The sequence below is a fragment of the Antechinus flavipes genome, chromosome 6, assembly GCF_016432865.1.
Source record: "Antechinus flavipes isolate AdamAnt ecotype Samford, QLD, Australia chromosome 6, AdamAnt_v2, whole genome shotgun sequence".
NCBI classification, from domain to species: domain Eukaryota; kingdom Metazoa; phylum Chordata; class Mammalia; order Dasyuromorphia; family Dasyuridae; genus Antechinus; species Antechinus flavipes.
The window spans coordinates 210,948,231-210,971,210 of NC_067403.1; the positions used below are offsets into that span (position 1 = coordinate 210,948,231).

General features: G+C 42.1%; 1 protein-coding gene across 2 annotated transcripts in view; it reads left to right on the forward strand.

Moving 5' to 3' along the window:
• The first annotated feature begins 853 nt into the window (after positions 1-853).
• Positions 854-22,980, forward strand: part of AMPD3 (adenosine monophosphate deaminase 3) — an 82,053-nt gene continuing 59,926 nt past the window's right edge. The window contains exon 1 of one of the 2 annotated variants that reach the window (XM_051964790.1): positions 854-1,076. Coding sequence is in view for 1 of the 2 variants with exons in the window: in XM_051964789.1 (XP_051820749.1) it covers positions 1,735-1,756 (22 nt within the window). In the remaining variant the exon portion in view is untranslated. Of the gene's footprint in view, positions 1,077-1,666; positions 1,757-22,980 lie in introns of those variants that run through there. The other variant, XM_051964789.1, reaches the window with a different exon arrangement.

Below are 22,980 nucleotides of genomic sequence, written 5' to 3' on the forward strand. Positions count from 1 at the left end.
CACATTGTGGAAGAATTTAGATTCAGATTCAGATTCCAGATCCACCATTCCATCTCTAGATTCACTATCACTAAATATCCAAAGTATACTGTAGGTGGAAATGCAGTTTGGAAGAAAGTATCTAGTGAACTGACAAGTTAGAGCCCGTAAATGATTAGAAGTGAGTGATGGCTAAAATGATGAATATTGCACTTAGATTCTTGGAGGTTTCAACCCTGAGATGGTGGTGCCATCAACAGCAGTAGGGATCTTGGGAAGAATAGGCTGGGGAGGATTTGTGAGATCATTTTGAACATACTGAGTTCAGGTAAAGAAGGGACAGATGACTCATGTGGAGTTTATGTCCAACAGGCAGTTTAGGGATGTGGGATCACATAGATAAGGGTAAGGAGATACTTGGGAATCAAGTGATAGAAGATGAAGCCAAGGGATGGATGGGTACTCCCGGGGAGAATGGAGAGGGATTAGGGAATAAGACCAAGAGCAGATTTTTGGGAAGCCTGTCCTTAAGGCTGTAGAGGAGAAATATGAACACTACCTGCCAGAGGGGTGGGGTTGGGGTCCCTGGGCCCGTGGAATCAATAACTTTGTTTGGATTCCCATTCCATCCAACTGTTCCGAAGCCCAGTTTCCTATGTCCTCTCCTTAACAGCTTTGTGGCATTGGCAGGTGTTCTGCCCTGGCTGAGATCTTCCCAGGAGGTACCCCATGGCACAAGTCTCTAAGAGAAGGTGGGTGAAAGTGAAAACTGGGAGTGTAGTAGAGGAGGAGGGGATCTGGACTGGGTTTTCCAGCTCCGGTGAGGTTCTTCAGGTCTCTGGAGCCTGAAATCGGAGGTCAGGGGCCGGGGGCCGGGAGCCAGGGGTCCAGGGGCCCGGGGCAGCCGCTCCCGGACGCAGTGAGAGCCTCTTTCCAGCAGAGGGACCGCAGGAGCCCTGGGCGCCCTCGGGCACACTCTCATATTTCCTGTTGGCCGGGCCCGGTTCCCAGCCCAGGTAGCGGCTGCAGGGGAGGGAAGGACACGGTGCCAAGACGGCTTTGCGCAGCGCGTAGAGTCCGCACCCTCCGAGGCGCAGGTAGGGTGCCCCGGGCCTGCCGGACCGAGGAGGGAGAAGCAGGGGTGCACTTCAGCGGCCGAGCTTCGAGGCGGAGGCCGGGGGAAGAGGGGGAAGGCGCTGCGGGCAGGGCGGGCAGAGCCAGGGAGCCAGAGGCTCGGCCGGGTTCTCTGGACAGGATCGGGGCAAGGGCAGGGGCACCGCGCAGCTTGGCACGGCCGCCTCAGGCCCCACTCCTCCGCACCCTAGCCGCTGAACTGGCTCGCTGCCAGTCTGAGCACCCCGCAGCCCAGCGAGGCTTTGGGTGCCGGGGGAGCGCCTCTCCTTACTGCTCACTCTCTCTCGGATATTTGATGGGGGGGTGCGCGGCGCAGGGTGGTTGGGGAGCCGTTGGGCAAGGTGCGGCCCCGAAGCCCGGCGGCGGAGAGTGGCGCCCGCTGGTTGGGGGCTGGGGGCGTCGGCAAGAGCTGTTCTGGGCCGGGAAGGGGGCTCTGGATTGGGGAGGGGCGGGGTCCGGGCTGCGGCCTCCGGCCGGGGCGGCTCCGCTCCGCTTCCCCTCCTCCTCCTCCTCCTCCTCCTCCTCCTCCTTTTTCTTCTCCTCCTCCTTCCTCTCCTCCCCTTTCTGGTTTTCCTCCTCCCTCGGCCCGCACTGCCTCCCGCCTTCTTCTGATCAGACGGCATGGCCCAGTCGCGGGAGCCGGGTAAGTGATAGGGGTGGGTGAGGTTGTGTGTGTGTGTGTGTGTGTGTGTGTGGTGTGTGTGTGTGTGTGTGTGTGTGTGTGTGTGTGTGTGTGTGTGTGTGTGTGTGTAAGGAGGTGTGGGATGCTGGATGGGAGGAAGAGGGGCCGATCTTGAGGCGGGGCAGCTTTGCCGGATTGAGAGCGGGTTGAAGGACCCTCTAGTCTCCTGGCTCTCATGGCTAATCCCACAGTCCCAGCTGGCAGTGAATGGGGTAGCAGTGGGAGTTAATGGGTTTGGAGTTGTCCGGGGTCAGCTGGGTGAGGTGGAGCTTCTTTTCCCCTTCCTTCTCCTCCCCTCCCCTTTCTCTCCCCTCCTCTTTTACCTTTTCCCTTCCTTTGCTCTCCCTTCCCTTCTGCTCTTTCCCCCTTCTTTCCCTTCCCCTTTACTCCCCTCCATTCCCCAGGCCCTTCCCGCAGCCTTGGAGGTTTGAACCGAGGTCCTGCGGTCCGACGCGTCCCGCCCCTTCGCTCCGCAGGCCGCCGCACACCTACGGGGTCTGGGGCTAAGTAACATTTAGGCCACCAGGGAGTTCAACCAGGTGCAGGGAAAGCGCGGTTGCCAGGCACCCTTCCATGTCTTGAATAAACCCTGTGAGATCTGGGACTTGGTATGAGTAAACTCAAGTTTGGAGTTGTTTCAGAAGAGGCCAGATTGGGATGGTGGGCATGGACTCAGAGGCCGGGGCATGGACCAAATGACCTCTTTATGTGGGTGTAAGTATGGGTAGGACCCTTCACTCTCTCTTAGACATAGAGAACAGTCAGAGGTTCATAGTCTCGAATATCTCCTCGGTCTTACTTGCTCACTGCTTTCTCTTGCTCATTGACTCCGGCCCTGGACTTGGTTGAGTTCCGAGGGAATTCTGAGAACCGAAGCAAGGTGGCCGGGGGCTGCTGCTGTTGGTCTTGCTTTTTACAAGCTGCAGAAGCCCTGGTATGACTGGAAGCCTGGCCTCTGCTTATCATAAAAGCAAGTCTGGGGAAACGAAGAAGAGAAATGGAGACATTGGGAAGGGTTTCTGAACTGCAGAGATGACTAGCTTTGAGTTTCTCTCCATGTGATGGGTTTCTAGATCTCTTAAGGGCCAGTTAACTACCCCACCCCCTCCTCATCATACACTTGTTTTTACTAAGACTGAGGCCCATCGAGAGGCTTGATGGGATTTGCCCAGGTTACTTAGGGAGTGATTTACCAAAGTGGGATGTGAACCCAAGTTCTGTGAGCTGGCAGCCTGCCTGACACATAGTACACACTTAATAAATGTGTGGATGGAAGTGAAATAGAGATGAGGCAGTTGAGTTCACTGGAGGATAAATTCCTCCCTTGCCCTTCAAGTGTTAATGCTGGGAAGTAATTAAGTTATTAAAATGTGCTGCTGAGTGCCTTTGTCAGGAGTCACCCTGTGGTGTGCATTGGGCTAAGCATAGCTGGTATACTCAGGCTAGAAAGGATAGTGAAGAAGCAGCTTGACCCTGGGGGGAAGGGCATGGCGTTGGTGAGACAGAGTAGGTCTAAAATTGGTGGGGTGTCTGAGTCATTCCGATACCCAGCTTTGGGGACCGGGGCGATGTTAGGCAGGGCCTTTCTGTCTCGTTCCCAAGCAGCAGTTCCCCCAGATAAGGAAGACCGTTCCCTAGTCACTTCCTGTGACTTAACCACTGTTTTCTCAATCTATCCAAGTTTGATAGATTCCTATTAAAACTTATTTAATAGTTTTCTTCTATGGAAAGGAACTCTAAGAGGTAATTCTTAATCTTTTGAAACTGATTAACCACCCTCCCCTTTCTCCTTTTGACTGAATTTCTTTCTGTTACCTCTTCAGTTCCTGCCAGCTGTGCTTCTCCCAACATCTGGCTTCTCTGCCTTGTCAGTCCAATCTCTTTCTCTCTCTGTCTTCTCTTCTGCAAAATGAATGACTGCCTGGTCTGTAAGATCTCACTCCCCAAGTTCCTAACAAGTAAGAGCTGTCCAACAGTAGAATGAGCTTCCTTGTGACTTACTGAGTTCTCCATTCCTGGAGGTATTTGCATGTGTATGTATTTCACCCAGTAGTAGAAAAGCTCCTCGGGGGCTGGAGTCGGGGTGCACCTGGGGTGTGTGGGGGAGGCTCACTTTTGTCTTTGTGTCCCCAGTGCCTAATTCACGATAGATCCTTAAACATGCTTCTTATTTTAGATGAGATTAATCCCTTGGATGCTATCAACAATTGACATGTTGATAACACTAATGTTTGTAGAACATTATATGTGTGTGTGTGTGTGTGTGTGTGTGTGTATACATAAAACAAAATAATGTTTGTAAAAACATGAAACATCACCATGTTTCAGCTTCACAACAACCCCAAGAGGCAAGTGGGTACTACAGTTACAATCCCCCATTTTTTATTTTCCAGTCATGTCCCACTCATTGTGGCCCCATTTGGGGTTTTCTTGGCAAAGATACTGGAGTGACGTTTCTTTTTCCAGCTCATTTTACAATGAGGAAACTGAGGCAAACAGGATTAAATGACTTGCCAGGGTCACACAGTTAGTATCTGAGGCTGGATTTGAATTTAGGAGGATGAGCCTTCTTGACTTCAAGCCCAGATCTCTATCCATAGTACTACTTAACTGCCCCCATCACCTCCAAGTCACAGATGAATAAATGGAGACTCAGATAGGTTATGTGTTCTGCCTAGTAGCGAGAGAAAATTACTATCATTACAGTTATACAGATGAATTGAGGCTCAGAGAGCATGTGCTTTGCCATTGTCACTTAGCTAGAAAAGCTCAGTCAGATTTGGAAGCTTAGACTTCCTGATTCCAATTTCCTTCCTGTATTCAATTCCGTTTGCCTCAGTGCCCACCTCTCCATGTGGTAATTTCCATACATCCTTTTGCCCCAGTGTTCTTTCCTCCTTAGGGCAAGGAAAGTTACCTATGTTGGCTAATGATACAGTTCACGTTTCTATTGGGCAAAATTTAATGGGTGACTATCATTTAGTCATTTAACCAACATTTAATTAACCAACATTTAATAACCAACTTCTGATATACTAGGCACTGAACAAAGGCAGAAACAGCAACAGCAAAAAATCTCAAGGGCCTTATATCTAGGAAGGAAGTGTCTGTTCTCAGAAAAGAGGAGAGGGGGGAAATTAGGAATTAAGGGGACCAAGAGGAAGGGTATTTCAGTAGTCCTGGCAAGGGATATTGAGGGGCTGAACTAGGATTTTGGTTTTGGGAGTACATATGGAAAGGGATGGATCCAAGCGCCTGGCCAAGTGAGTGTGGAACATATGGGAGCAGTAAGTAGCTCTTACTTACTGTAACTTCCTTCTTTCCTCTCCCTCTCCATACCTCTCATTAGAATGGCCTTGCTAGTGTGACAGAGTGTGAGGTGCAGTTTAGTCCATGTCCAATGCATGAAAGGTGGCAGATACAGTATAAAGGAGCCTCTGGAGTTGTGATCCCAATCCTTCCAGTTGTTTACCCATGAGACCCTGAGCAAGGGATTATTAAGATTTACTATGTGCATTTAACATATATAGGACTGCTTGCCATCTTGGGGGGGGGGAGTGGAGGGAGGGAGGGGAAAAAATGAAACATAAGCGAATGCAAGGGATAATGTTGTAAAAAATTACCCTGGCATGGATTCTGTCAATACAAAGTTATTATTAAATAAAATAAATTAAAAAAAAAGATTTACTATGTGCTAGGGACTTAACAAATATTATTTTTCCATCTCTAATCTCACTTAGTCCTTACGACAACTTGGTAAGTCAGGTTCTGCTATTATTTCCATTTTCCAGATAAGGAAACTGAGGCTAGGAGAAGATAAGTATCTGACCCAGGATCATACAACTAATAAGTATCTGAGGAAGGATTTGAATTTAGGTCTTCCTTGGAAGGTAGATGCTATAATGGTATCCATTTTACAATGGAAGAAACTGAGGCAGACCAGTTAAGTGACTTGCCCTGGATCACGTAGTTAGAAAATGCCTAACTTTTGATTTGAACTATCTTGCTGACTTCAGACTCTAGACTCTATGAGTACTGTACCACCTGACTCTCTAAAGCACCTAATTTTTCTGAGCTTATTTCCTCTTCTGTGAAATGAGCTCAAGATCTTTTCAAGCTTAAAGCTTTGATTCTTTAATAGATATTTATTATTAAAATGGGAAATCAGGGATTTGGCTCTAGTGACACTTCTTATAGAAGATGGATCCTGATCCTCTCTTAGCAGTGTCCCTCTCCCCATATTGCTTGGTATTTACTTAATATATATTTGTTTTTACTTCTCTGTCTACACAAAAGCTCCCTCAAGGGAGAGTCTTTGTGTCCCTGTCACCTAGCACAATAGTAGGAATTCAGTAAATCGTTGTTCAATGAAGGAGTGAATAAATGGATGAAATGACTCTGTTCCTTCTCAGTCTACCTATCAGTCAACAAATAACTTATTAAGCACCTACTTTGTTTGAGGTACTGTATTAACCATTGGGGGTATCAATAAAAGCAAAACCAAGGAGCTCAGCCTAATGGAGGAGGCAATATGCAATAACTATGTACAAATTAGCTCTATCTGGAGAAACTGGAGATAATCAACAGAAGAAAATCTCTTGAATTAAGGGGGACATGAGAAAAGCCTTCCTGTAGCCTCTACAGAGGTGTCCTGCAGCAAAACTCCCAATTGTGACAGAACCAGATTAATTGAAAAATGCTTAAGAAAATAAATTAAAATGTAATACAATATAGATAATGTTCATTTGTGGTGCCAACAAGGGTCCATTTCTGTTTGAATTTGCTTTTAGAGTTGTAGAAAATGAGATTTCAATTGGGACTTGAAAAAAGCCAGAGAAGCCAAGAGGTGGTGATGATGAAAGAGAGCATGGGGGACAGTCAGCCAGTTCTCAAGGATGGTAGGTAGAGTGTTGGACTTGGAATCATGAAAAACAAAGTTCAAATTCTTCTTCACACATTTATTATTTCTGGGATCTGGGCCAGATACTTATCTTCTAACCTCAATTTCCTTATCTGTAAAATGGGGATAATAGTACTTGACTTACAGAATTGGATTGTTGTGAGGATCAAGGGAGATAAAAGATGGAAAGTACTTGGCAAACCCTTCAGGGCTGTAAGGATTTTGGCATCCATCATAAACAACAGTTTCTGAAACTCGGGAGGTCTGGTGGAGACTTAAAAAGAAGAGATATATGTGGAAAGCAGGGCTCTGGGATAACTTTTTCTGCATTTTGTAACTTCCATGCTCTCTAGGAGCAGAAAAAGGATCCAGGACATTCAATATATATATATATATATATATATATATATATATATATATATATATATATATACATATACATATACATATATATATATTTAATTATAGCTTTTTATTGACAAAACATATGCATGGATAATTTTTCAACATTGACCCTTGCAAAAACTTCTGTTCCAACTTTTCCCCTCCTTCCCCCCACTCCCTCCCCTAGATGGCAGGTAGATCAATACATGTTAAATATGTTGAACTATATGTTAAATACAACATATGTATATATATTTATACAGTTATCTTGTTGTACAAGAAAAATCAGATTTAGAAAGAAGGTAAAAATAATCTGGGAAGAAAAACAAAAATGCAAGTGGACAATAACAGAAAGAATGTAAATGCTATGTTGTGGTCCACATTCATTTCCCAGTGTTCCTTTGCTGGGTGTAGCTGGTTCTGTCCATCACTGATCCATTGGAACTGGTTTAGATCCTCTCATTGCCAAAGATATCCACTTTCATCAGAATACATCTTCATACAATATCGTTGTTGAAGTGTACAATGATCTCCTGGTTCTGCTCATTTCACTCAGCATCAGTTCGTGTAAGTCTCTCCAAGCCTTTCTGAAATCATCCTGCTGGTCATTTCTTACAGAACAATAATATTCCATAACATTCATATATCACAATTTACCCAGCCATTCTCCAGTTGATGGGCATCCATTCAATTCAGGACATTTAATGTCAAGGGCATTCACCTTTTAAGTTCAGATAGTTGGTCACTGTTCTGTGTGTATTTTTTAAATGAAGCTGCTGCATGACAGCTAGGCTAGAAGGCTCCCACCTTTCCATGGGTGTCATCTCACCTGTGGATTTTTTTCCTGTTCATCATAAACATATGTTGATTAGAATAAAGATTTGTTTAAGTAACTTGGCCGATGTCACATAAAACCAGAAGTTTTGTTTTGGTCCAAATCTAGGACTATATTTCCTCCCTGATGACTTGAAAAGCCAAGACTCCATTTTTTTAGGTTTCTAGATATCAGGAAGGGTTGCCAGGATGCTCAGTGGATAGAGCACCTGGTTCAGAGTCAGGAAGATGTGACTTCAAATCCAGCCTCACACATTTACTGGCTATGTCTGGGCAAGTTATTTAATCCTGTTTGCCTCAGTTTCCTCATCTGTAAAATGAGAGGGTTGAACTAGATGGCCTCTGGGATTTCTTCAGCGTTAGATCTATGATACTATGAGTCCAGTTTTCTTTCTGTGATGTTGCATTATTTAAATTATTAGGTGAATAAATAGAACATCTCCCCCTCCCCCTCTTCCCAGTTGCTTGTCTTCAAATCAAACTGTTTCTGAAACAGCTGGGAGAGCCCGATGACAGTAATCTCTTGGTAGATGAAGCAGGGCAGAGGCATGAGGATCACATATACACCCTTTAATCCTGCTGCATGTTTTCAGAAATCATTATGTGAGCCCTGAAAAGAAGCCTCTTGATTGGACATGATGAGGTGACTCAGGCTGCAGGCAGTGCTGGGGCTGGGGCTTCCTTAGTAAACACCTGCCACCTCCCTTTCCTGCATTTCCTCCCCTTCCCCAATGGCTGCTCCCTTAGATGCCAGCTGTGTCACAGAACCAGCCGGCCAGTAGGTTCTTATAGCACAGACCCAGCAGCCATTTATGACAATAGGATTCTTTAGAATGCTTCTTCCCTTTTGTTCTTTCTAGCCAGTTCTCTGCTTCCAGGGCAGGTAAAGAGCCAGATTATAAGCACAAGGAAGATGATTTAAGTCAGTGAGCTGAGTTATATTAAGGAAAAATGGGAGACAGTGTGGTGGAGTGGATAGTCAGGAAGCTCTGAGTACATACCTTTGACATACACTAACCATTTGACCCTTAGCAAATAATTTAACCAGTCAGTCAATAAATATTAAGTGCTTACTGTGTTCCAAGGCACTGTGTTCAGTACTATACAAATAAAAGCCCAAAACAGTCCCTTTCTTTAGAGCTCACAAGAAATGCACAATGTGTATGGGGGTAATCTCAGAGGGAAATTGGTAGTAGTGGAAAAAGATAAGATTTCTTGAAGCTGAATCTTGAAGCAAGCCAGGAGGTGGAGACGAGAAGGGAAAAGCATTCCAGGCATTGGGGACAACCAGTGAAAATGCCAGGTATTATATTTGAGGAACCTGAAAGAGGGTAGGGATCTTGGATCAATAGAATGTGTGGAGGAGTATAAAGTCAGGGGCCAAATTAATAAGAGCTTTAAATGTCAAATAAAAGACTATATTTGATCCTGGAGATATTAGGGAACCATTGGAGTTTACTGAGGGAAGGACACAGGAGCATGGTGGGACTTGGGGTGTTGCTTTAGGAAAATCACTTGGACAGTTGAGTGAAGGATAAATTGGAGTGGAGATTTGAAGCAGGGAGCCCATCCAGCAAGTGATGAGGACCCATACTAAGATTGGAGGGCTGTTTGAATAGATCGAACCTGTGTATAAGATACAGTGTGAAGGCAAAAATCAGATTGAATATTTGGAGTGGGTGTGAGTTGAGAAGTTGGGGTTGACATAGACATCCCAGACTTGGGTGACTAACATAATGATGGTGGTATCCTCCACAATAAATGAGAAACTCTAAGGAGTGAAGGTTTTGGGGAAAAGAATAAATTTTGTTTTGTCTGTGCTTGAGTTTGAGATGCCTTAATTCTAAGATGATCAAAATAGTAGCTCAGAAGAGATGATTGTCTTGGATGTATACAAGATAGATTGTTATAGAATTATTAATATATTAATCTTATTATTATAGATTATCTGCATGGAGATGATAATTGGTGAGATTCAAAGTGCTTAGCACAATGATTGGCACATAGTAGGTGTTATATGTTAAGGAGCCCCCACAGCTGTGGATCATAACATTGGAAGGAGTTGCAGGGCAGCCTTTGCTGACACAGGTGTTGCTGACACAGGAATGAGATAAATTGGAAGCAGAGGGAGAGGAGAGAGGTGAGACAATGCAATGGCCTCTTAGTCAGAGAGGTCAGAGAACAGCATCTGCCTCTCAGTCTCCTTGTATCATCCACTCACAAGAGGAGATCTATTCTGGGTTGGATCTCCAGCAGTCACTGTCAGGTGGCTCCCATGTATTCCAACAGTTATATAAATTCTTCTTCCGTTCCTGTAGAGGGTGGAACTCTGAAGAAGTATACTTGAAACAAGGTATTAACTCAGTGGGAACTGATGAAATGATGGTATACATATACTTGGTACTTAGCATGGTGATGTAATGGTTTTCTAGTTCACACATAATCAATGTGCTGTAATGATGTAATTACAATAAGGAATATAAGGGCTAAGAAGGATTGGAGGAGGGACATCTATCTTTGACCATCCTCCTGGTGGCTCTCCTGCCTCCTGCACTAAAGACCAAGTCTGGTCCCTAGATCCTCCAGAAAGCTGGCCCGAACATTACACCTTCCCATGGAATCTAAAGAGATCCCAAAGTGAGATAATCTAGAATGAAAAGGAAAGTGATCCCGAAGAGAGATTTGGGATTAGTAGGGGCAAGTATCTTTGACTAAATTGGAGAGTGGTAGTTGATCTGTATTGAGAGAGGGAATTTCATCATTAACCTTAACAAAAAAAATCATGGGTCATGGGATCATAGATATAAGGCTGCAAGGTATCTTAGAGATACCTTTGATTTTAGTCCCCTGCTTTACAGAAGAGGAAACCGAGGCGTAGAGGGATTATATGATTTGGTCAGGATCATTCATATAGCTAGGAAGTATCTGAGGTGTATTTGAACCCAGACCTTCCTGAGTCCAAGTCCAATGCTCTATACACTCTGCCTTCTGGCTCTCCTGCTCCAGCCCAAGAAAATAAAGGGAAGAAATATAGGTGACCAGGTTGGATTTTGGCACCCAGAGCCTGTGTTGCTGGATAGACTGGAAGGAATAGTCTGGCTTCTGCTCTGGAGAAGACAATTGGTGCTTCTGTCTCAAACTGATGGAAGAGCAGGAGTTGGAAACATCAGCTCATTTATTACTGTGCATATAAGGTTTGAAGAAGGGAGAGACTCAAAGACCAGAGAGAGCTAGCATGGGAGCAACAGGGGTGGGCAGGGGGCTCGCTGTGGAAGTCATAAAACCGGTGAGCTCGTTAGAGAAGTTGGGGAAGACCTGTGGTGCTGGATTGAGGGCAGGAATGGAGACAGACTGGTATAGTGGGGACAGACTGGTATAGTGGGGGCGGCTGCATCAGGGCTCACCATGGCCCACTTTCTGCCCAGCTCTCTCTGGCTTTCCAGCGGTTGGGCAACGAGGAGTCTTCTCCTCCCTTATAGTGTGGAGCAAGAGGAAAGTTGTCAGTCTTGAGTTCCCTCTTTGAAAGGGAAGCCACAATACCCCCAGTGCCTGTAAAGGAGGTCTCCCAGTCGCTAACCATCACCGCAGTCCAGGATTTACTGGTGGCAGGGGGCAGGAGGGGGTGGGGCACAGAGAAATCAGTTTTACAAGGCTCAGACTCTTTGAATGTGTTGGACAAATTATTCTAGGATCCTCCTCCCCCCACCATCTGTGACGGAGGCTCTGTAGTTAAGCCTGAGGACTCCAGTGTTAAAGCAGCAGAGAAAACTGAGCTGTTTGTTGATCTGTTCTGTGCTTTAGCAAGCTTCCAGGAGGTGTTTAGGCCTCCGAGGCACTTGAGCACTTTTCTCCCCTCGGGCTCGGTAGGTACATTTTATTATGGGGTTGGCTGGACAGGGACATTACTGACATGCTTTGTTGGAAGCCAGTGACGAGGGGGTGGGTGGGGTGGGGTGGGGTAAGCCTGGGAATAAAAAAAGAAGTCTGCAGAGTGAGTAGTTGGTGAACTATTCTCCCTGGTCACAGCACCTAGGGGAGCTCAGGAGCCCTGCAAAGATTTCCTTCGAATTTTACTGGAGAATTTCCAGAGGGAACTCTTCCTGCTGTCTCATTCTCTCAAAGATCTACAGAGCCGAGTCCTCCCACTGAATCAGTCCAATAGGCTGTCTGTGCTTACCCACCGTGCTCTGGGCTTTGTGTCCCGGTGTTCTCTCCCAGGGTCTGCTCTGCTCTGACTTGTTCAGGCTCAGTTTGCCAGCAGCAGTGGGAGCAGGAACAGGTCTCTCTGGGTTGCTTTGCTGTGATTGATTGGTCATGGATTCCTGGCCACCAGGCAGCGCTCACTCTTCAGGTTGGTTCGATTTAGTTACAACGTTGATTGGATAGGGAGGATTTCAAAAATAATGTAGGCAAAGAATAGGAGAGCGTAAGAAGAATATCATGTCATTATTGGCAATTAGGGGCCAGATTTTTGCAAAGAGCCATCGTTGACATGGAAAGTTCCCTCCTTTCTGGGGTGGGGGGAGGTCCTTAGAGATGACAGATTTGTGGCAGTTTAGCTGCGGATCATTTAGTTTATCCCCCTCATTTTATATGAAAATTGAGGTACAGAGAAATAAAATTATTTGCTCTAGGGTCACACAGGTAGGGTTCAAATCCAGATCCTTGATTCAAATTCTAATTTTCATTGTAATAAACTGGGCTGCCACATTGTAGTTTAAAAGGGAGAACTGGAGAAAATGAGATTCATTTTAGGTCTTTCCTTGGGTACACTGGCTTCCAAAGAATGGTCTGTGTCATTTTGTATGGCTGAGATAAAGTCACATCAACAATTAATCAAAGCCTTCTTATTCCCATTTATTGGCCAGTAAGTCATCAAGAGGCAAGAGGGAGCAAATAGGGAGGAAGTTAACTTTTTGGGAGGTAGGGGGGTTACTGAAGGCAGTGTTCTTGTTAGAACTCAACTCTCTGGGGTCAGACTCAACATTCTTCATTGGCTACTGGCTTTTAGTGAGGCATCTCAGACATGTTAAAAAGTGTTAATCTGCCTGAATTTATTTCTAAAGCAGCTGCTGTGGGTTCTACAAATGTTCTGGTGCCTGAGTGGTGACTTGGGAGTAAAATGATCTCTGCATTAAGAGCCCTAAGGCTTGAGTTTGAATTCTAACTCTGCCACTTTCTAGCTGTGTCACCATGGGCTAGCCCCTTAACCACTCTGACTCTCAATATTATCATCTGTAAAATGGGGACAATAGTACACGTATTATCTTCCTGGTAGATATTATGAAGAGAAGCTTTGTGGTTTTGTGGAAAGAGCACTGGTCCTGGAGTCAGGACCAATTAGGGACAGCTAGATATCAAAGTGAATAGAGGATTGTCTGGGACAGGAATAATTCAAATCCAGCCTTACTTAGTACCTGTGTGATTCCTAAGCAAGTTACTTAGCTTCTGTCTGCCTCAGTTTCTTTATCTATAAAATGGGAATCATAATACTACCTATCTCCAAGGGTTGTTGGGAGGATCAAATGATATTTATAAAGAGCTTAGCACAGTGCCTGACATTATATAAATCTTAGCTATTATTATTGGTTAGGAGATTGAGATTCAAATTATGATTCTCTTACTTTGGAAGTTTTTTGGAAAAACCACTTCAGGTCTCGATATCTCAGTTTGAAAGGCAGCTGACTTTGGAATCAGGACAATCTAATCAGGGATCCTGCCTCAAATATTTATTAGCTGAGTTATCCTGCATAAATAACGTAATCTTTCTGTTCCTGTTTCAGTTGTCTCAGCTATGACAGGTTGGATGGATGACTACAAAAGTCCTTCCCAGATTTCTAAGATCAAATAAGATACTTTATTTATAAAGTGTTAGATAATTCAGAATACTTATTTTTTTGGAGACTTGGTTTTCCTATCTCACCTAGACAGGAAAAATGGTCACTCATTGCTCTGATCCCAATATTCATGAAGAAACTATGTACTAACTCTACAATATCCTTGTTTTTGTTTCTCATCACCATACATGCTCAAGTTGTTTAATTCTTCATTGCTTTTACATATTCACGTGCTGTATGCAGTTCCCAAACAGTATACAGAGCTGAAATCTAGAGCTCAGGGACTATTTGGTTCAGTGCCTTCATTTTCAGATGGAGAAACTGAGGCACAGAGTGGTGTGCCTGAACTCATATACATATCAGACAAAATTTGGGGAAAAAAAAATGGTCTGGATTTTGTAGTCGACTTGAGGAAACTAAAACATAAAGATCTTTTTTTAGCTCATGGTATCTTGATTTGGCACAGCACCTCCTCAACCATAATGTAGCTAAAATGTTACATGATAATGGGAAGAATAGATTCCTTATTCCTGGGATCTGTAGGATGGGCCTGTGGAACTGGGTGAGGAGGGATGTGGAGGGATAAATGAGCAATGGACAGCAATAGCCAGAGCATCTGGTGATGTGCCCATTGCCCAATTCCATAAATCCAAGGCACCAGAGGGATCATCAGGGTACGTGGCTCTTTTATTGCTATTTCTGTGATTTTTAGTGAATTATACCAGGTACTACCAGCCTTAATTCTTCCTGCTGATGCTTATTGGTGGGAGAAGGGAATTAACTTCTCGTTAATTGACTTGGTTTCCTCGTTGGTAAAATAAAGGAGGACTAAAGGGCCTTTGGGGTTTCTTCTAACTCTAAACCTATTATGCCATATTCCCGCACTGAGTGCAGCACCTAGCACATAGTAAGGATTTAATAAAAGGCTTGTTGATTATAATTTGAATAGAAGCTATCTCTTTCCCCAGCAGCGCCTGTTGGAGTGGGGACTTCCCTCTTGGATCCATTGACATCACATCTCTTCATTTAGCTCAGGTTGAGGCTCTGTTCCAGAGGGGAGGAGAAGAGAGGGAGGATTGGGGGAAGGCCAGGTGCTGACCACGAGGGTTTTTCCAGCCATCATTTGGTTCAGGAAATGACTTGGGCAGATGTGCCCCTTTCCAGAAGGATCTTTGGAGATCCCAGGGTGGCCTCCATGGACTTGAGGTTGCCTTTCAAGGAAAGGGAGGGGAATAAGTATTTATATATAAATGTCTACTATGTGCCAAGTACTCTGTGCTGATAATCCCTTTACAAATATTATCTCATTTGATCCTCCTTACAACTCCTCTGTGAGATGAGTGCTATTATCACCTCACTTTATAATTGAGGAAACTGAGGCAGACTGAGGTTAAGTGACTTGCCCTGGATCACACAGTATAGTAAGTGTCCTTCTCAAGTTCTTCTGATTCCAGTGCGCTAATCAATTTTGCACCTTATTGCTTCAGGCTCTACTAGTACTACAGTTTTTTTGTTTTGTTTTGTTTGCTTTCCTTGAAAGCTAAAATTTTCTTTCCTGGCATCTAAAATTTGGGGTTGGCTTCTGGGTGCTTAGCAAATATGTTGAGACTGGCACAATGTCAAAATTCAATAGAAAGATTGTCAGTAAATGAGCAGAATAGGACAAGGGCCAGCTCTCACTCAAGGTGGAGCTTAGCGATAGTCCCTTTAGTGTACCAGAGCCTCTTAACATTACCTGTTTCTCTTACAAATATGGCAGCTACTCATCCTGAAATCCTCCATGCTGTCAGGAGGGCAAAATTATTATGGTTCTTCCCCTCTTACCCACCTTAAGCTTCTCACATCAATTTCCCCCTCACTCCTAGCTGAAGATGTTGCTTCATTCTTTATTAAGAAAATAGAAGCTATTCAATATGAACTTCCTCTCCCTGGTAATATCCCCCTTTTTCTTCACTCTCAAAGAAAGGTAGCCCTTCTCTTTGCCCAGACCATCCCCTTTTCTTCTCCCTTTGAGCCCAACTACTCTGGTCTTTCCCAGTTTCCCCCCCACCCCAATTATTCTTTCTCTCTAATCATTATTGGTATCTTCCCTGAAAGAATGAATGAAAAGGCATTAAGTAAGCACTCACTATGTGCCAAGCCCTGACCTCCTTCTCCATCAGAGAAAGATATTTTGATTTATAAATTTACAAGAATGGTTGATGGGGCCTTAGGAGAGTGGCAGTGACAATATTGATTTGTTCATGGCTCCAGAATTCTAACTAGGGGGCCAACTCCCTTTCCCTGGAGGAGGAGTTGGCTCAGCGCCAGAATTCAGTTAAATCCTCTAGGGTTTATAAACAACCCTAATTCTCACCCTTCTTAAAGACCCTTCCTAGGTCTTACTACCCCCTCACCTATCTGTCTAGATCTCTCTCTCTCTCTTTTTTTTAGTCAAATTCCTTGGGAAAACTACATTAATTGACTAGACTTCCTCTTTTCTCATTCACTTTTCAACTCTTGCAATCTGGCTTTTGACCTATCACTTTGATGAAACTGCTCTCTCTACAGTTGCCCAACTTCTCTCTTTGCCACATCTGATGGCCCTTTCTCAATCTTTGTCCACCTCCCTATGATCCTTGACATTGACCACCTCCTGAGTGCTCTTTCTTCTCTGTAGGTTGATTTTGGATTTTCTGAGTTCTGTCCTCCCTCAGTTGTCTTCTTTCCTGTCTCCTTTCATCATCATCTATAGGAAGCCCCCTAACCATGGCTACTATGTATCAAGGCTTATCCTGGGCTCTCTTTTCTTTCCATACTTTTCTTTCTTTGGAAGCTCATCAGATTTAATGATCAACTATATTTCCCAGTTTCTTAAACTGTGGGTTGCTCCCCTAAATGAGGTTTCATAACTGAATGTGAAAGTTGGGAAATTATGATTTATTATCAGTAAATGTTTGGTTTTCATTCCTATTTCATATCCCAATATACCCCAGGTCATATAAACATTTCTTGGATGAAAAGGGGTCATGAGTGGAAAAAACTTAAGAAGTCCTGCTATCTTTCTTCTCTCTTGTGGTCTAGTCCTTCTTCACCAACTGCTACTAGACATTTCAAACAGGATGTCCTCTAGATGTCTCAAATCCAACATGTCAAAATTGAATGTATTATCTTTTTCCCCCAAGCCTTTTCCTTTCAGGAGCTTCCCTATTTCTGTTGTGGGCACTGTCATCTCTTTGGTGTTACCCCAAACTCCTCACTGACCTTTACACCATGTAATCACTCAATTGCCAAATCTTATCATTTCTATGCCCACAATATATCATGCATCTGTCTTCTTTTCTCCACTTAAACAGCTACCACCCTAATTCAGACTTTCATCTCCTCTTGCCTGGACTTTTGCAAAAGCCTCCTACTTGTTTCAAGTCTCTCCTCTTTTCCATCTAAATATCCACACAGCTTCTGAAATGATTTTCTTAAAGGGAAAGTCTGACTATGTCACTTTCCTCCTCAGTAAATTCAAATGGCTCCTTTGTTTCATGTAAATTTTTTTTATTTTAAACTTAAGTACAAAATGAGAAGAGGGGGTAAAAAAAACCATTGCCAGGTATATGGTAAAACATGAGAAGATTCATTATAATATACTAAATTTCCACTTCAAGAAAATCTATTATTTGGCTGTAATTTTATCTATATGTATGTATGTGTGTGTGTGTATACCCTCTCCCCCCCCCACACATATAAATACATGCTTAATTGTATGCTGTACATACAATATATATCTATAAACACACATCTATATATGCATTTAAACATATATGTTTGCTTATTTCTTCCTATCTGTTTTTCTGGAGTGGATAGCATCTTCGTTCATAAGTTCTTTCCATGTTTTTCTAAATCAACCAACTCATCATTTCTGATACCAAAGCAATATTCTAACACAGGCATATCCTATCTGAGAGATTATGTATGAAAGTTTTTTCCTCAATTTTCTGTATCCTTTCTATTTTTGGCTACATAAGTTTCATTTCTATAAAAACATTTTAATTAAGAATATAAATTATCCTTTTTATACTTCAACAATGTTTTCTTTTTGTAACATAATGTAGGGTCTGATACTGCTGAATCTACTTCTTTATATCTGTTTCTTTTTTCCATGGTTTCTTTGAAGTTCCTGACTTTGTTTTTCTGAATGAACTTTGTTGTTATTTTTTCTAACTCAGCAAAAATAACTTTTAGTGCTTTAATTGAGATGATAGTGAATAAATAGGTTAGGTAGGTAAGACTGTTATTTTAAAAAAATTATATTGACTTTACCTGCTCATGAATAATAAATATTACTTCAATTATTTAGATCTGAATTTATTTGTATAAAAAATATTTTATGATTACGTTCATATAGTTCCTGTATCTGTTTCAGCAGTATATACTCAGGTATTTTATATTGTCTAGGTATTTTAAATGATCTAAAATTATATTGAATCATATTGCTGACACATAGGGTAGTTTCTGTTTTTTTACTTTTGATTACTCTTCCTGCTTTTTTTTTTTTTAAACATATTCCTATGTTTTATATATATATATATATATATATATAATATATATATATATATATATATATATATAATATATATACTTAAATATATATATATATTTAAATCAAAAGCTCTGGGGAAATCAACCTGTCTTTTAAAAAATACTTTATTGTGTTTTGCTAATAAATATTGGAAGTGGAAGTGATCCGAGTCATATCCCTTGAAGGATTTCGGAGATCATTCAGCCTATTTTCATTTTAAAGATGAAGGAGAAGGCCCAGAGAGACACTTGTGCAAAACCATGTGATGAATTAGTAGCTGGAGCTAGCATTCAGGCAGGGCGGTGCTGGAAAATGTTTAACACTTAATGCACATAAGACATACTTTTAAACTTAATAGGTATTAACATATCTTGCATCACTTTTTAAAGTCTAGACAATCAACAGAAGAATAAATCAAGCCTTTGTTTTTAGTTTTTGCAAATTTCAGGATATAAATAATACCTTGAAAATTTAAAGTTTGAAAATCCAGTGCTAGCTGGATTTGAGCTGGGTTCCTACATCCCAGAATGATTCTGCTCAGAATAGGAAGGAGTCATCCAAAGTTATCTGAACTTGAGCAAGAACCCCTCTGCAATGTTCCTGACAAATACTTACCTGGTCTTCCCTTGAATATATTTAGTGATTGGGAATATTAGATGAAGTACCACTGCTGCTACATAAAGACTCTGTGGTCCTGGATAAGAAATTTAACCATTCAGTGCTCTGGACATTTCTCTAACACCAGAAGTTTCAGAGAAGGTGCCCAGTTGCATTGGTAGAAGGACTTTCTTCATTTGGGGTTCCTTATGGTTTATCCCTTATAGCCCCTTTAATTGTTGTGTTTCTTTATATGGAGATGAAATATGCTTACTTATAACTTTGTGTACGGGTACTAGTTTTAATCTCCCATTCATATGACAATCCTCCAGATAATAATAGTAATAATAATAAATAATTTATAGAGCACCTACTATATACTAGGCATTGTGCTAAGTACTTTACAAATATTTTATTTTATCTTCACAACAATCCTGGAAGGTAAATGCCATTGATTACCCCTAATTTACAGATGAGAAAACGGAGACTGGCAGAGGTTAAGGGACTTGCCCAGGTTTACAAAGCTAGAAAGTGAAACTGGATTTAAACTCATTCTATTTCTGTAATGCCGGAGAAACTGAGGCAGGAGAGAGATTAGAGAGTTTTTAATATTTTATTAATGGGAGAGTAAGATTGACTGTGGGAGAGTAAGATTGACTGGACAGGACTCTCGTCTCAGATTATCCAGTCAGACAGAGATAAGTATACTGGGACCAAGGAATCCATATTGGTCCCAGGGCTGGAGGACCCAAAGAATCCAGCGTCCAGCATACAGCTGCCAGACGCCATTCTTCAGCAATGAATGGAAAAACCCCAACTTCTTAAATACCTTTTTGGAGACAAAGAAGAGAAAGGGAGGGAAAGTTTTTTTATCAGGGAGGGGAAGCCATAAAACCTAAAAATTCCAGAGACAAAGAAGTAAAGATATCATGGGTTAATCTTGGAATATTCTAAAGGAATATTGTAAATCCCTAAAAGAGTCAGGAAAGCTACTCTTTTATCTTGCTAATTTATAACCCGAGAGCGAATAATCTTTAGTTTTACTGGGTCAGAGACAGAACAGTTAAGGAAACTGAGACAGGGAAACTGAGTCAGGACAGTTAAAGAAAACTGTGGCATAACATTTCCACCAACTCTTTTATTCTCAGGCTAAAGCTCTCCCATCCTTTCATTCAGTCCTTTTATGTCTTAAGCTTCCATCCTCAGCATCCTGCTCTTTTCCTCTAGATCCACTCCACTGTAGTACATCTGGAGTTCTTTCCCCTGCACTGTGCTATCCCTGGACTTGTCCTCTTTGCCTTTGTCTCTACTTTCTGATGCTATTTGTCTTTTTTAGATTCCCAGCTTCTTGTCTCCTTTTTAGAACCAATCGAATTCACAACTTCCAAATGCCCTTCATAGTGCAAAGACAAATAACTAACTCTCCTTCTTTTACTTTTCTTCCCTCTCTCTATTCTCCCATCCCATTCCTGCCTCTGTGGCTAGCCATTGCCCCTGAGGTACCTGGGAAAGGCCAGAGAGAGGCACCTCATTCTTTGAGATAGATTTGTTTTGTATATGAAGGAAAGATCTAGGGATCTAGAATGGAAATTTAAGCTTTTTTTTGTTTTGTTTTGTTTCTGTACTGACTACAGCAACAGAGTAGAAATTGTCAGGCAGCCTTCTAACTTTTTAGGCAGATAAGTCATTTCCCAGTCAAAGTCCACTTTCCTCACTAAACCCCACCCTCAACTTGATCTCCCTTCCTCTTTCCTTCTATAAATACTTGGCTAATCTGCAAACCCCAGATATTCTCCCTGAGCAGCATCTATCAAACCTGTTTTGTTCATTCAGAGACAAAATTAATTCATTCTAATTTCATTTTTTCCCTTGCTTGCTCTCTCTTTTTTCCTCTCCCTTCTCCCCTATTCCCTCCCACCCCCACCTTGTTTTTATTAGAGTAGAAAAGGGATCTTTGAGATCTTCTAGTCCAGAAGTGCCAAACTCAGCCTCTGGAGTGTTGCCTAAAAGAGATTAAAAGATAATTGGGAAATGTTTAATAAAAATACAACATAGCATAGATAATGTTAATTTGTAGTTTTCTAAGTCAATATGAAATGAACATCATTGGCCTCTAGTAGAAGCCCTTGTCTTTTTACATATAAGAAAACATGTTTAAAAAAAAAAAAAAAACCCAAGAAGAACTTTCCCAAGAGAGGAAGTGATTTTCTGAAGATTATATAGTTAGTTAAATGCAGAACCCAGACCCCTTCTTCTACCCTAGGTTGTCTTCACTTCCTCCATAGGGCTTGGTGGTACTCCTCTGATTCTGTGTTCTTAGGGGATCATGCTGTCTTGTGCAAAAAAAAAAAAAAAAAAAAATCATTCCAAGTTTGAATGTCCTTTAGCTCTCCTTTGATCTGAAGCAAATCATTTAAGCTCTTGGAATAGCTTTCTCTGAAGAGGTGGCAAACATTTGTTCTCTGTCAAACCTAATGGTTGTGGAAATCACAACAGTCATATTTTAGGGTCTTGTATTTTGAGGTATGATCATGGTGCATCATTAACTCACTTCTGATACTTGGGTTTTTAGGGCATCACAGAATGTCAGGGCTTGGGAGATTGTCTAATTCAAATCAAATTTAATGGTGTGGGAAACTGAGGCCTGGGGAAGCAAAGCCACTTGGTGAAGGTCACACAGCAAGTGCGCCAAGGTGCTGAAACTAGAATTCAGGTTTCCTAGTAACTAGCTCAGTTCTGAATCTCCCCTCTTCCTTCCCATTCTGTTAATTTAACACTGTCTCAGCAGTGGTGCTGTGATGACAGTGGAAAATTACCTGGATTTGCAACAGGGGAATAGGAGTAATCAGGAAGGTTTTGCATCTGGGAAATATCACAGGATCTTCAAATCTTTGTGTCTGGGGAAATCGAAATCCATTTAGCAAGAGATTTCATCTCTTAGTTGCTCTTTCCTCACTGGTCAGATGAAAGAATTGGACTATATTAAGGACTCTTACTTGGGTTCTGGGAACCCCGAGGGGTGTATGGATAGACCCATATGGGGTCATGAACCACAGTTTAAGAAGCTGGGTCTGTATTAACTTTGACATTCTATCTTTCAGTGTATCCTCCAGCAGAAAGCATAAGTGTACTCATTTTAAACTTAAGTACAATATGAGAAAAGGAAAAAAAAAAAAAAAGACTATTTCAATGTATACAACAGATTATGAGAAGATTCAATATAAAACAATAAATTTCCATTTCAAGAAAGTCTATGTAATAAATACTGTATATTATTTTCAAAGCTTCCCAGCCTTTCTTTGTTCTTTGTAGATTTTCTTTTGTTCTCTGCTGTCAGTTTTTACCTTATCCCCTCCCCTCCAAGGCTACAATTAAATGCAGATGGATATATGTCAATCTCTCTGTATACACACATATTCATAGAGCTCTATAAATGTACTTGTGTATACACACAGACAATGAGACTGTACTGTGCACATTTCCACTGTCTCTATGAAGGTGGATAGCATTTTCCTTCATAAGTCCAAGTCTTTCCCTGGTTTTTCTAAATTAACCAGTCCATCATTTCTTAGATCATAGCAGTATTTCAACACAATCACATCATCTCTGAGAGATTGTTCTTGAAAGTTTTCCCCAGTATTTCTTTTAGTTATAAATGTGAGCAACCAGCGTATTCAGAGAAGGGGCCTTTAGACCCTCAGTGTGTCCAAGGACTCTTGGACTAGACAATCTCTAAGGTTTCTTCCAGATTAGAATTTTGATTGATGACATCTTTGGGTTTTCAGTTTAAGAAACATTTATGTTTATCATTGCATACTTACTGTATACGGTGTTTTGTGCTGGGGGGGGCACACATAGCTAAATAAGTCTAATGTGTGCCCCACAGGAAGAGGAGTGTCATAGTTCAGGGAATTGCTTTAGGGGGGTTAGAAGATTTCCCAGAAGAAGCAAAACCAGCCAGTGATGCTAAAAGCAAAAGGTTTCCTATGTTTCTTATGAATGATTTGACCTTCCACAAGGGAAGGGCCTTACTTTAAGGCACTGGTAAAAGTTGGAGGGGCAGGAATGAGGGAACATG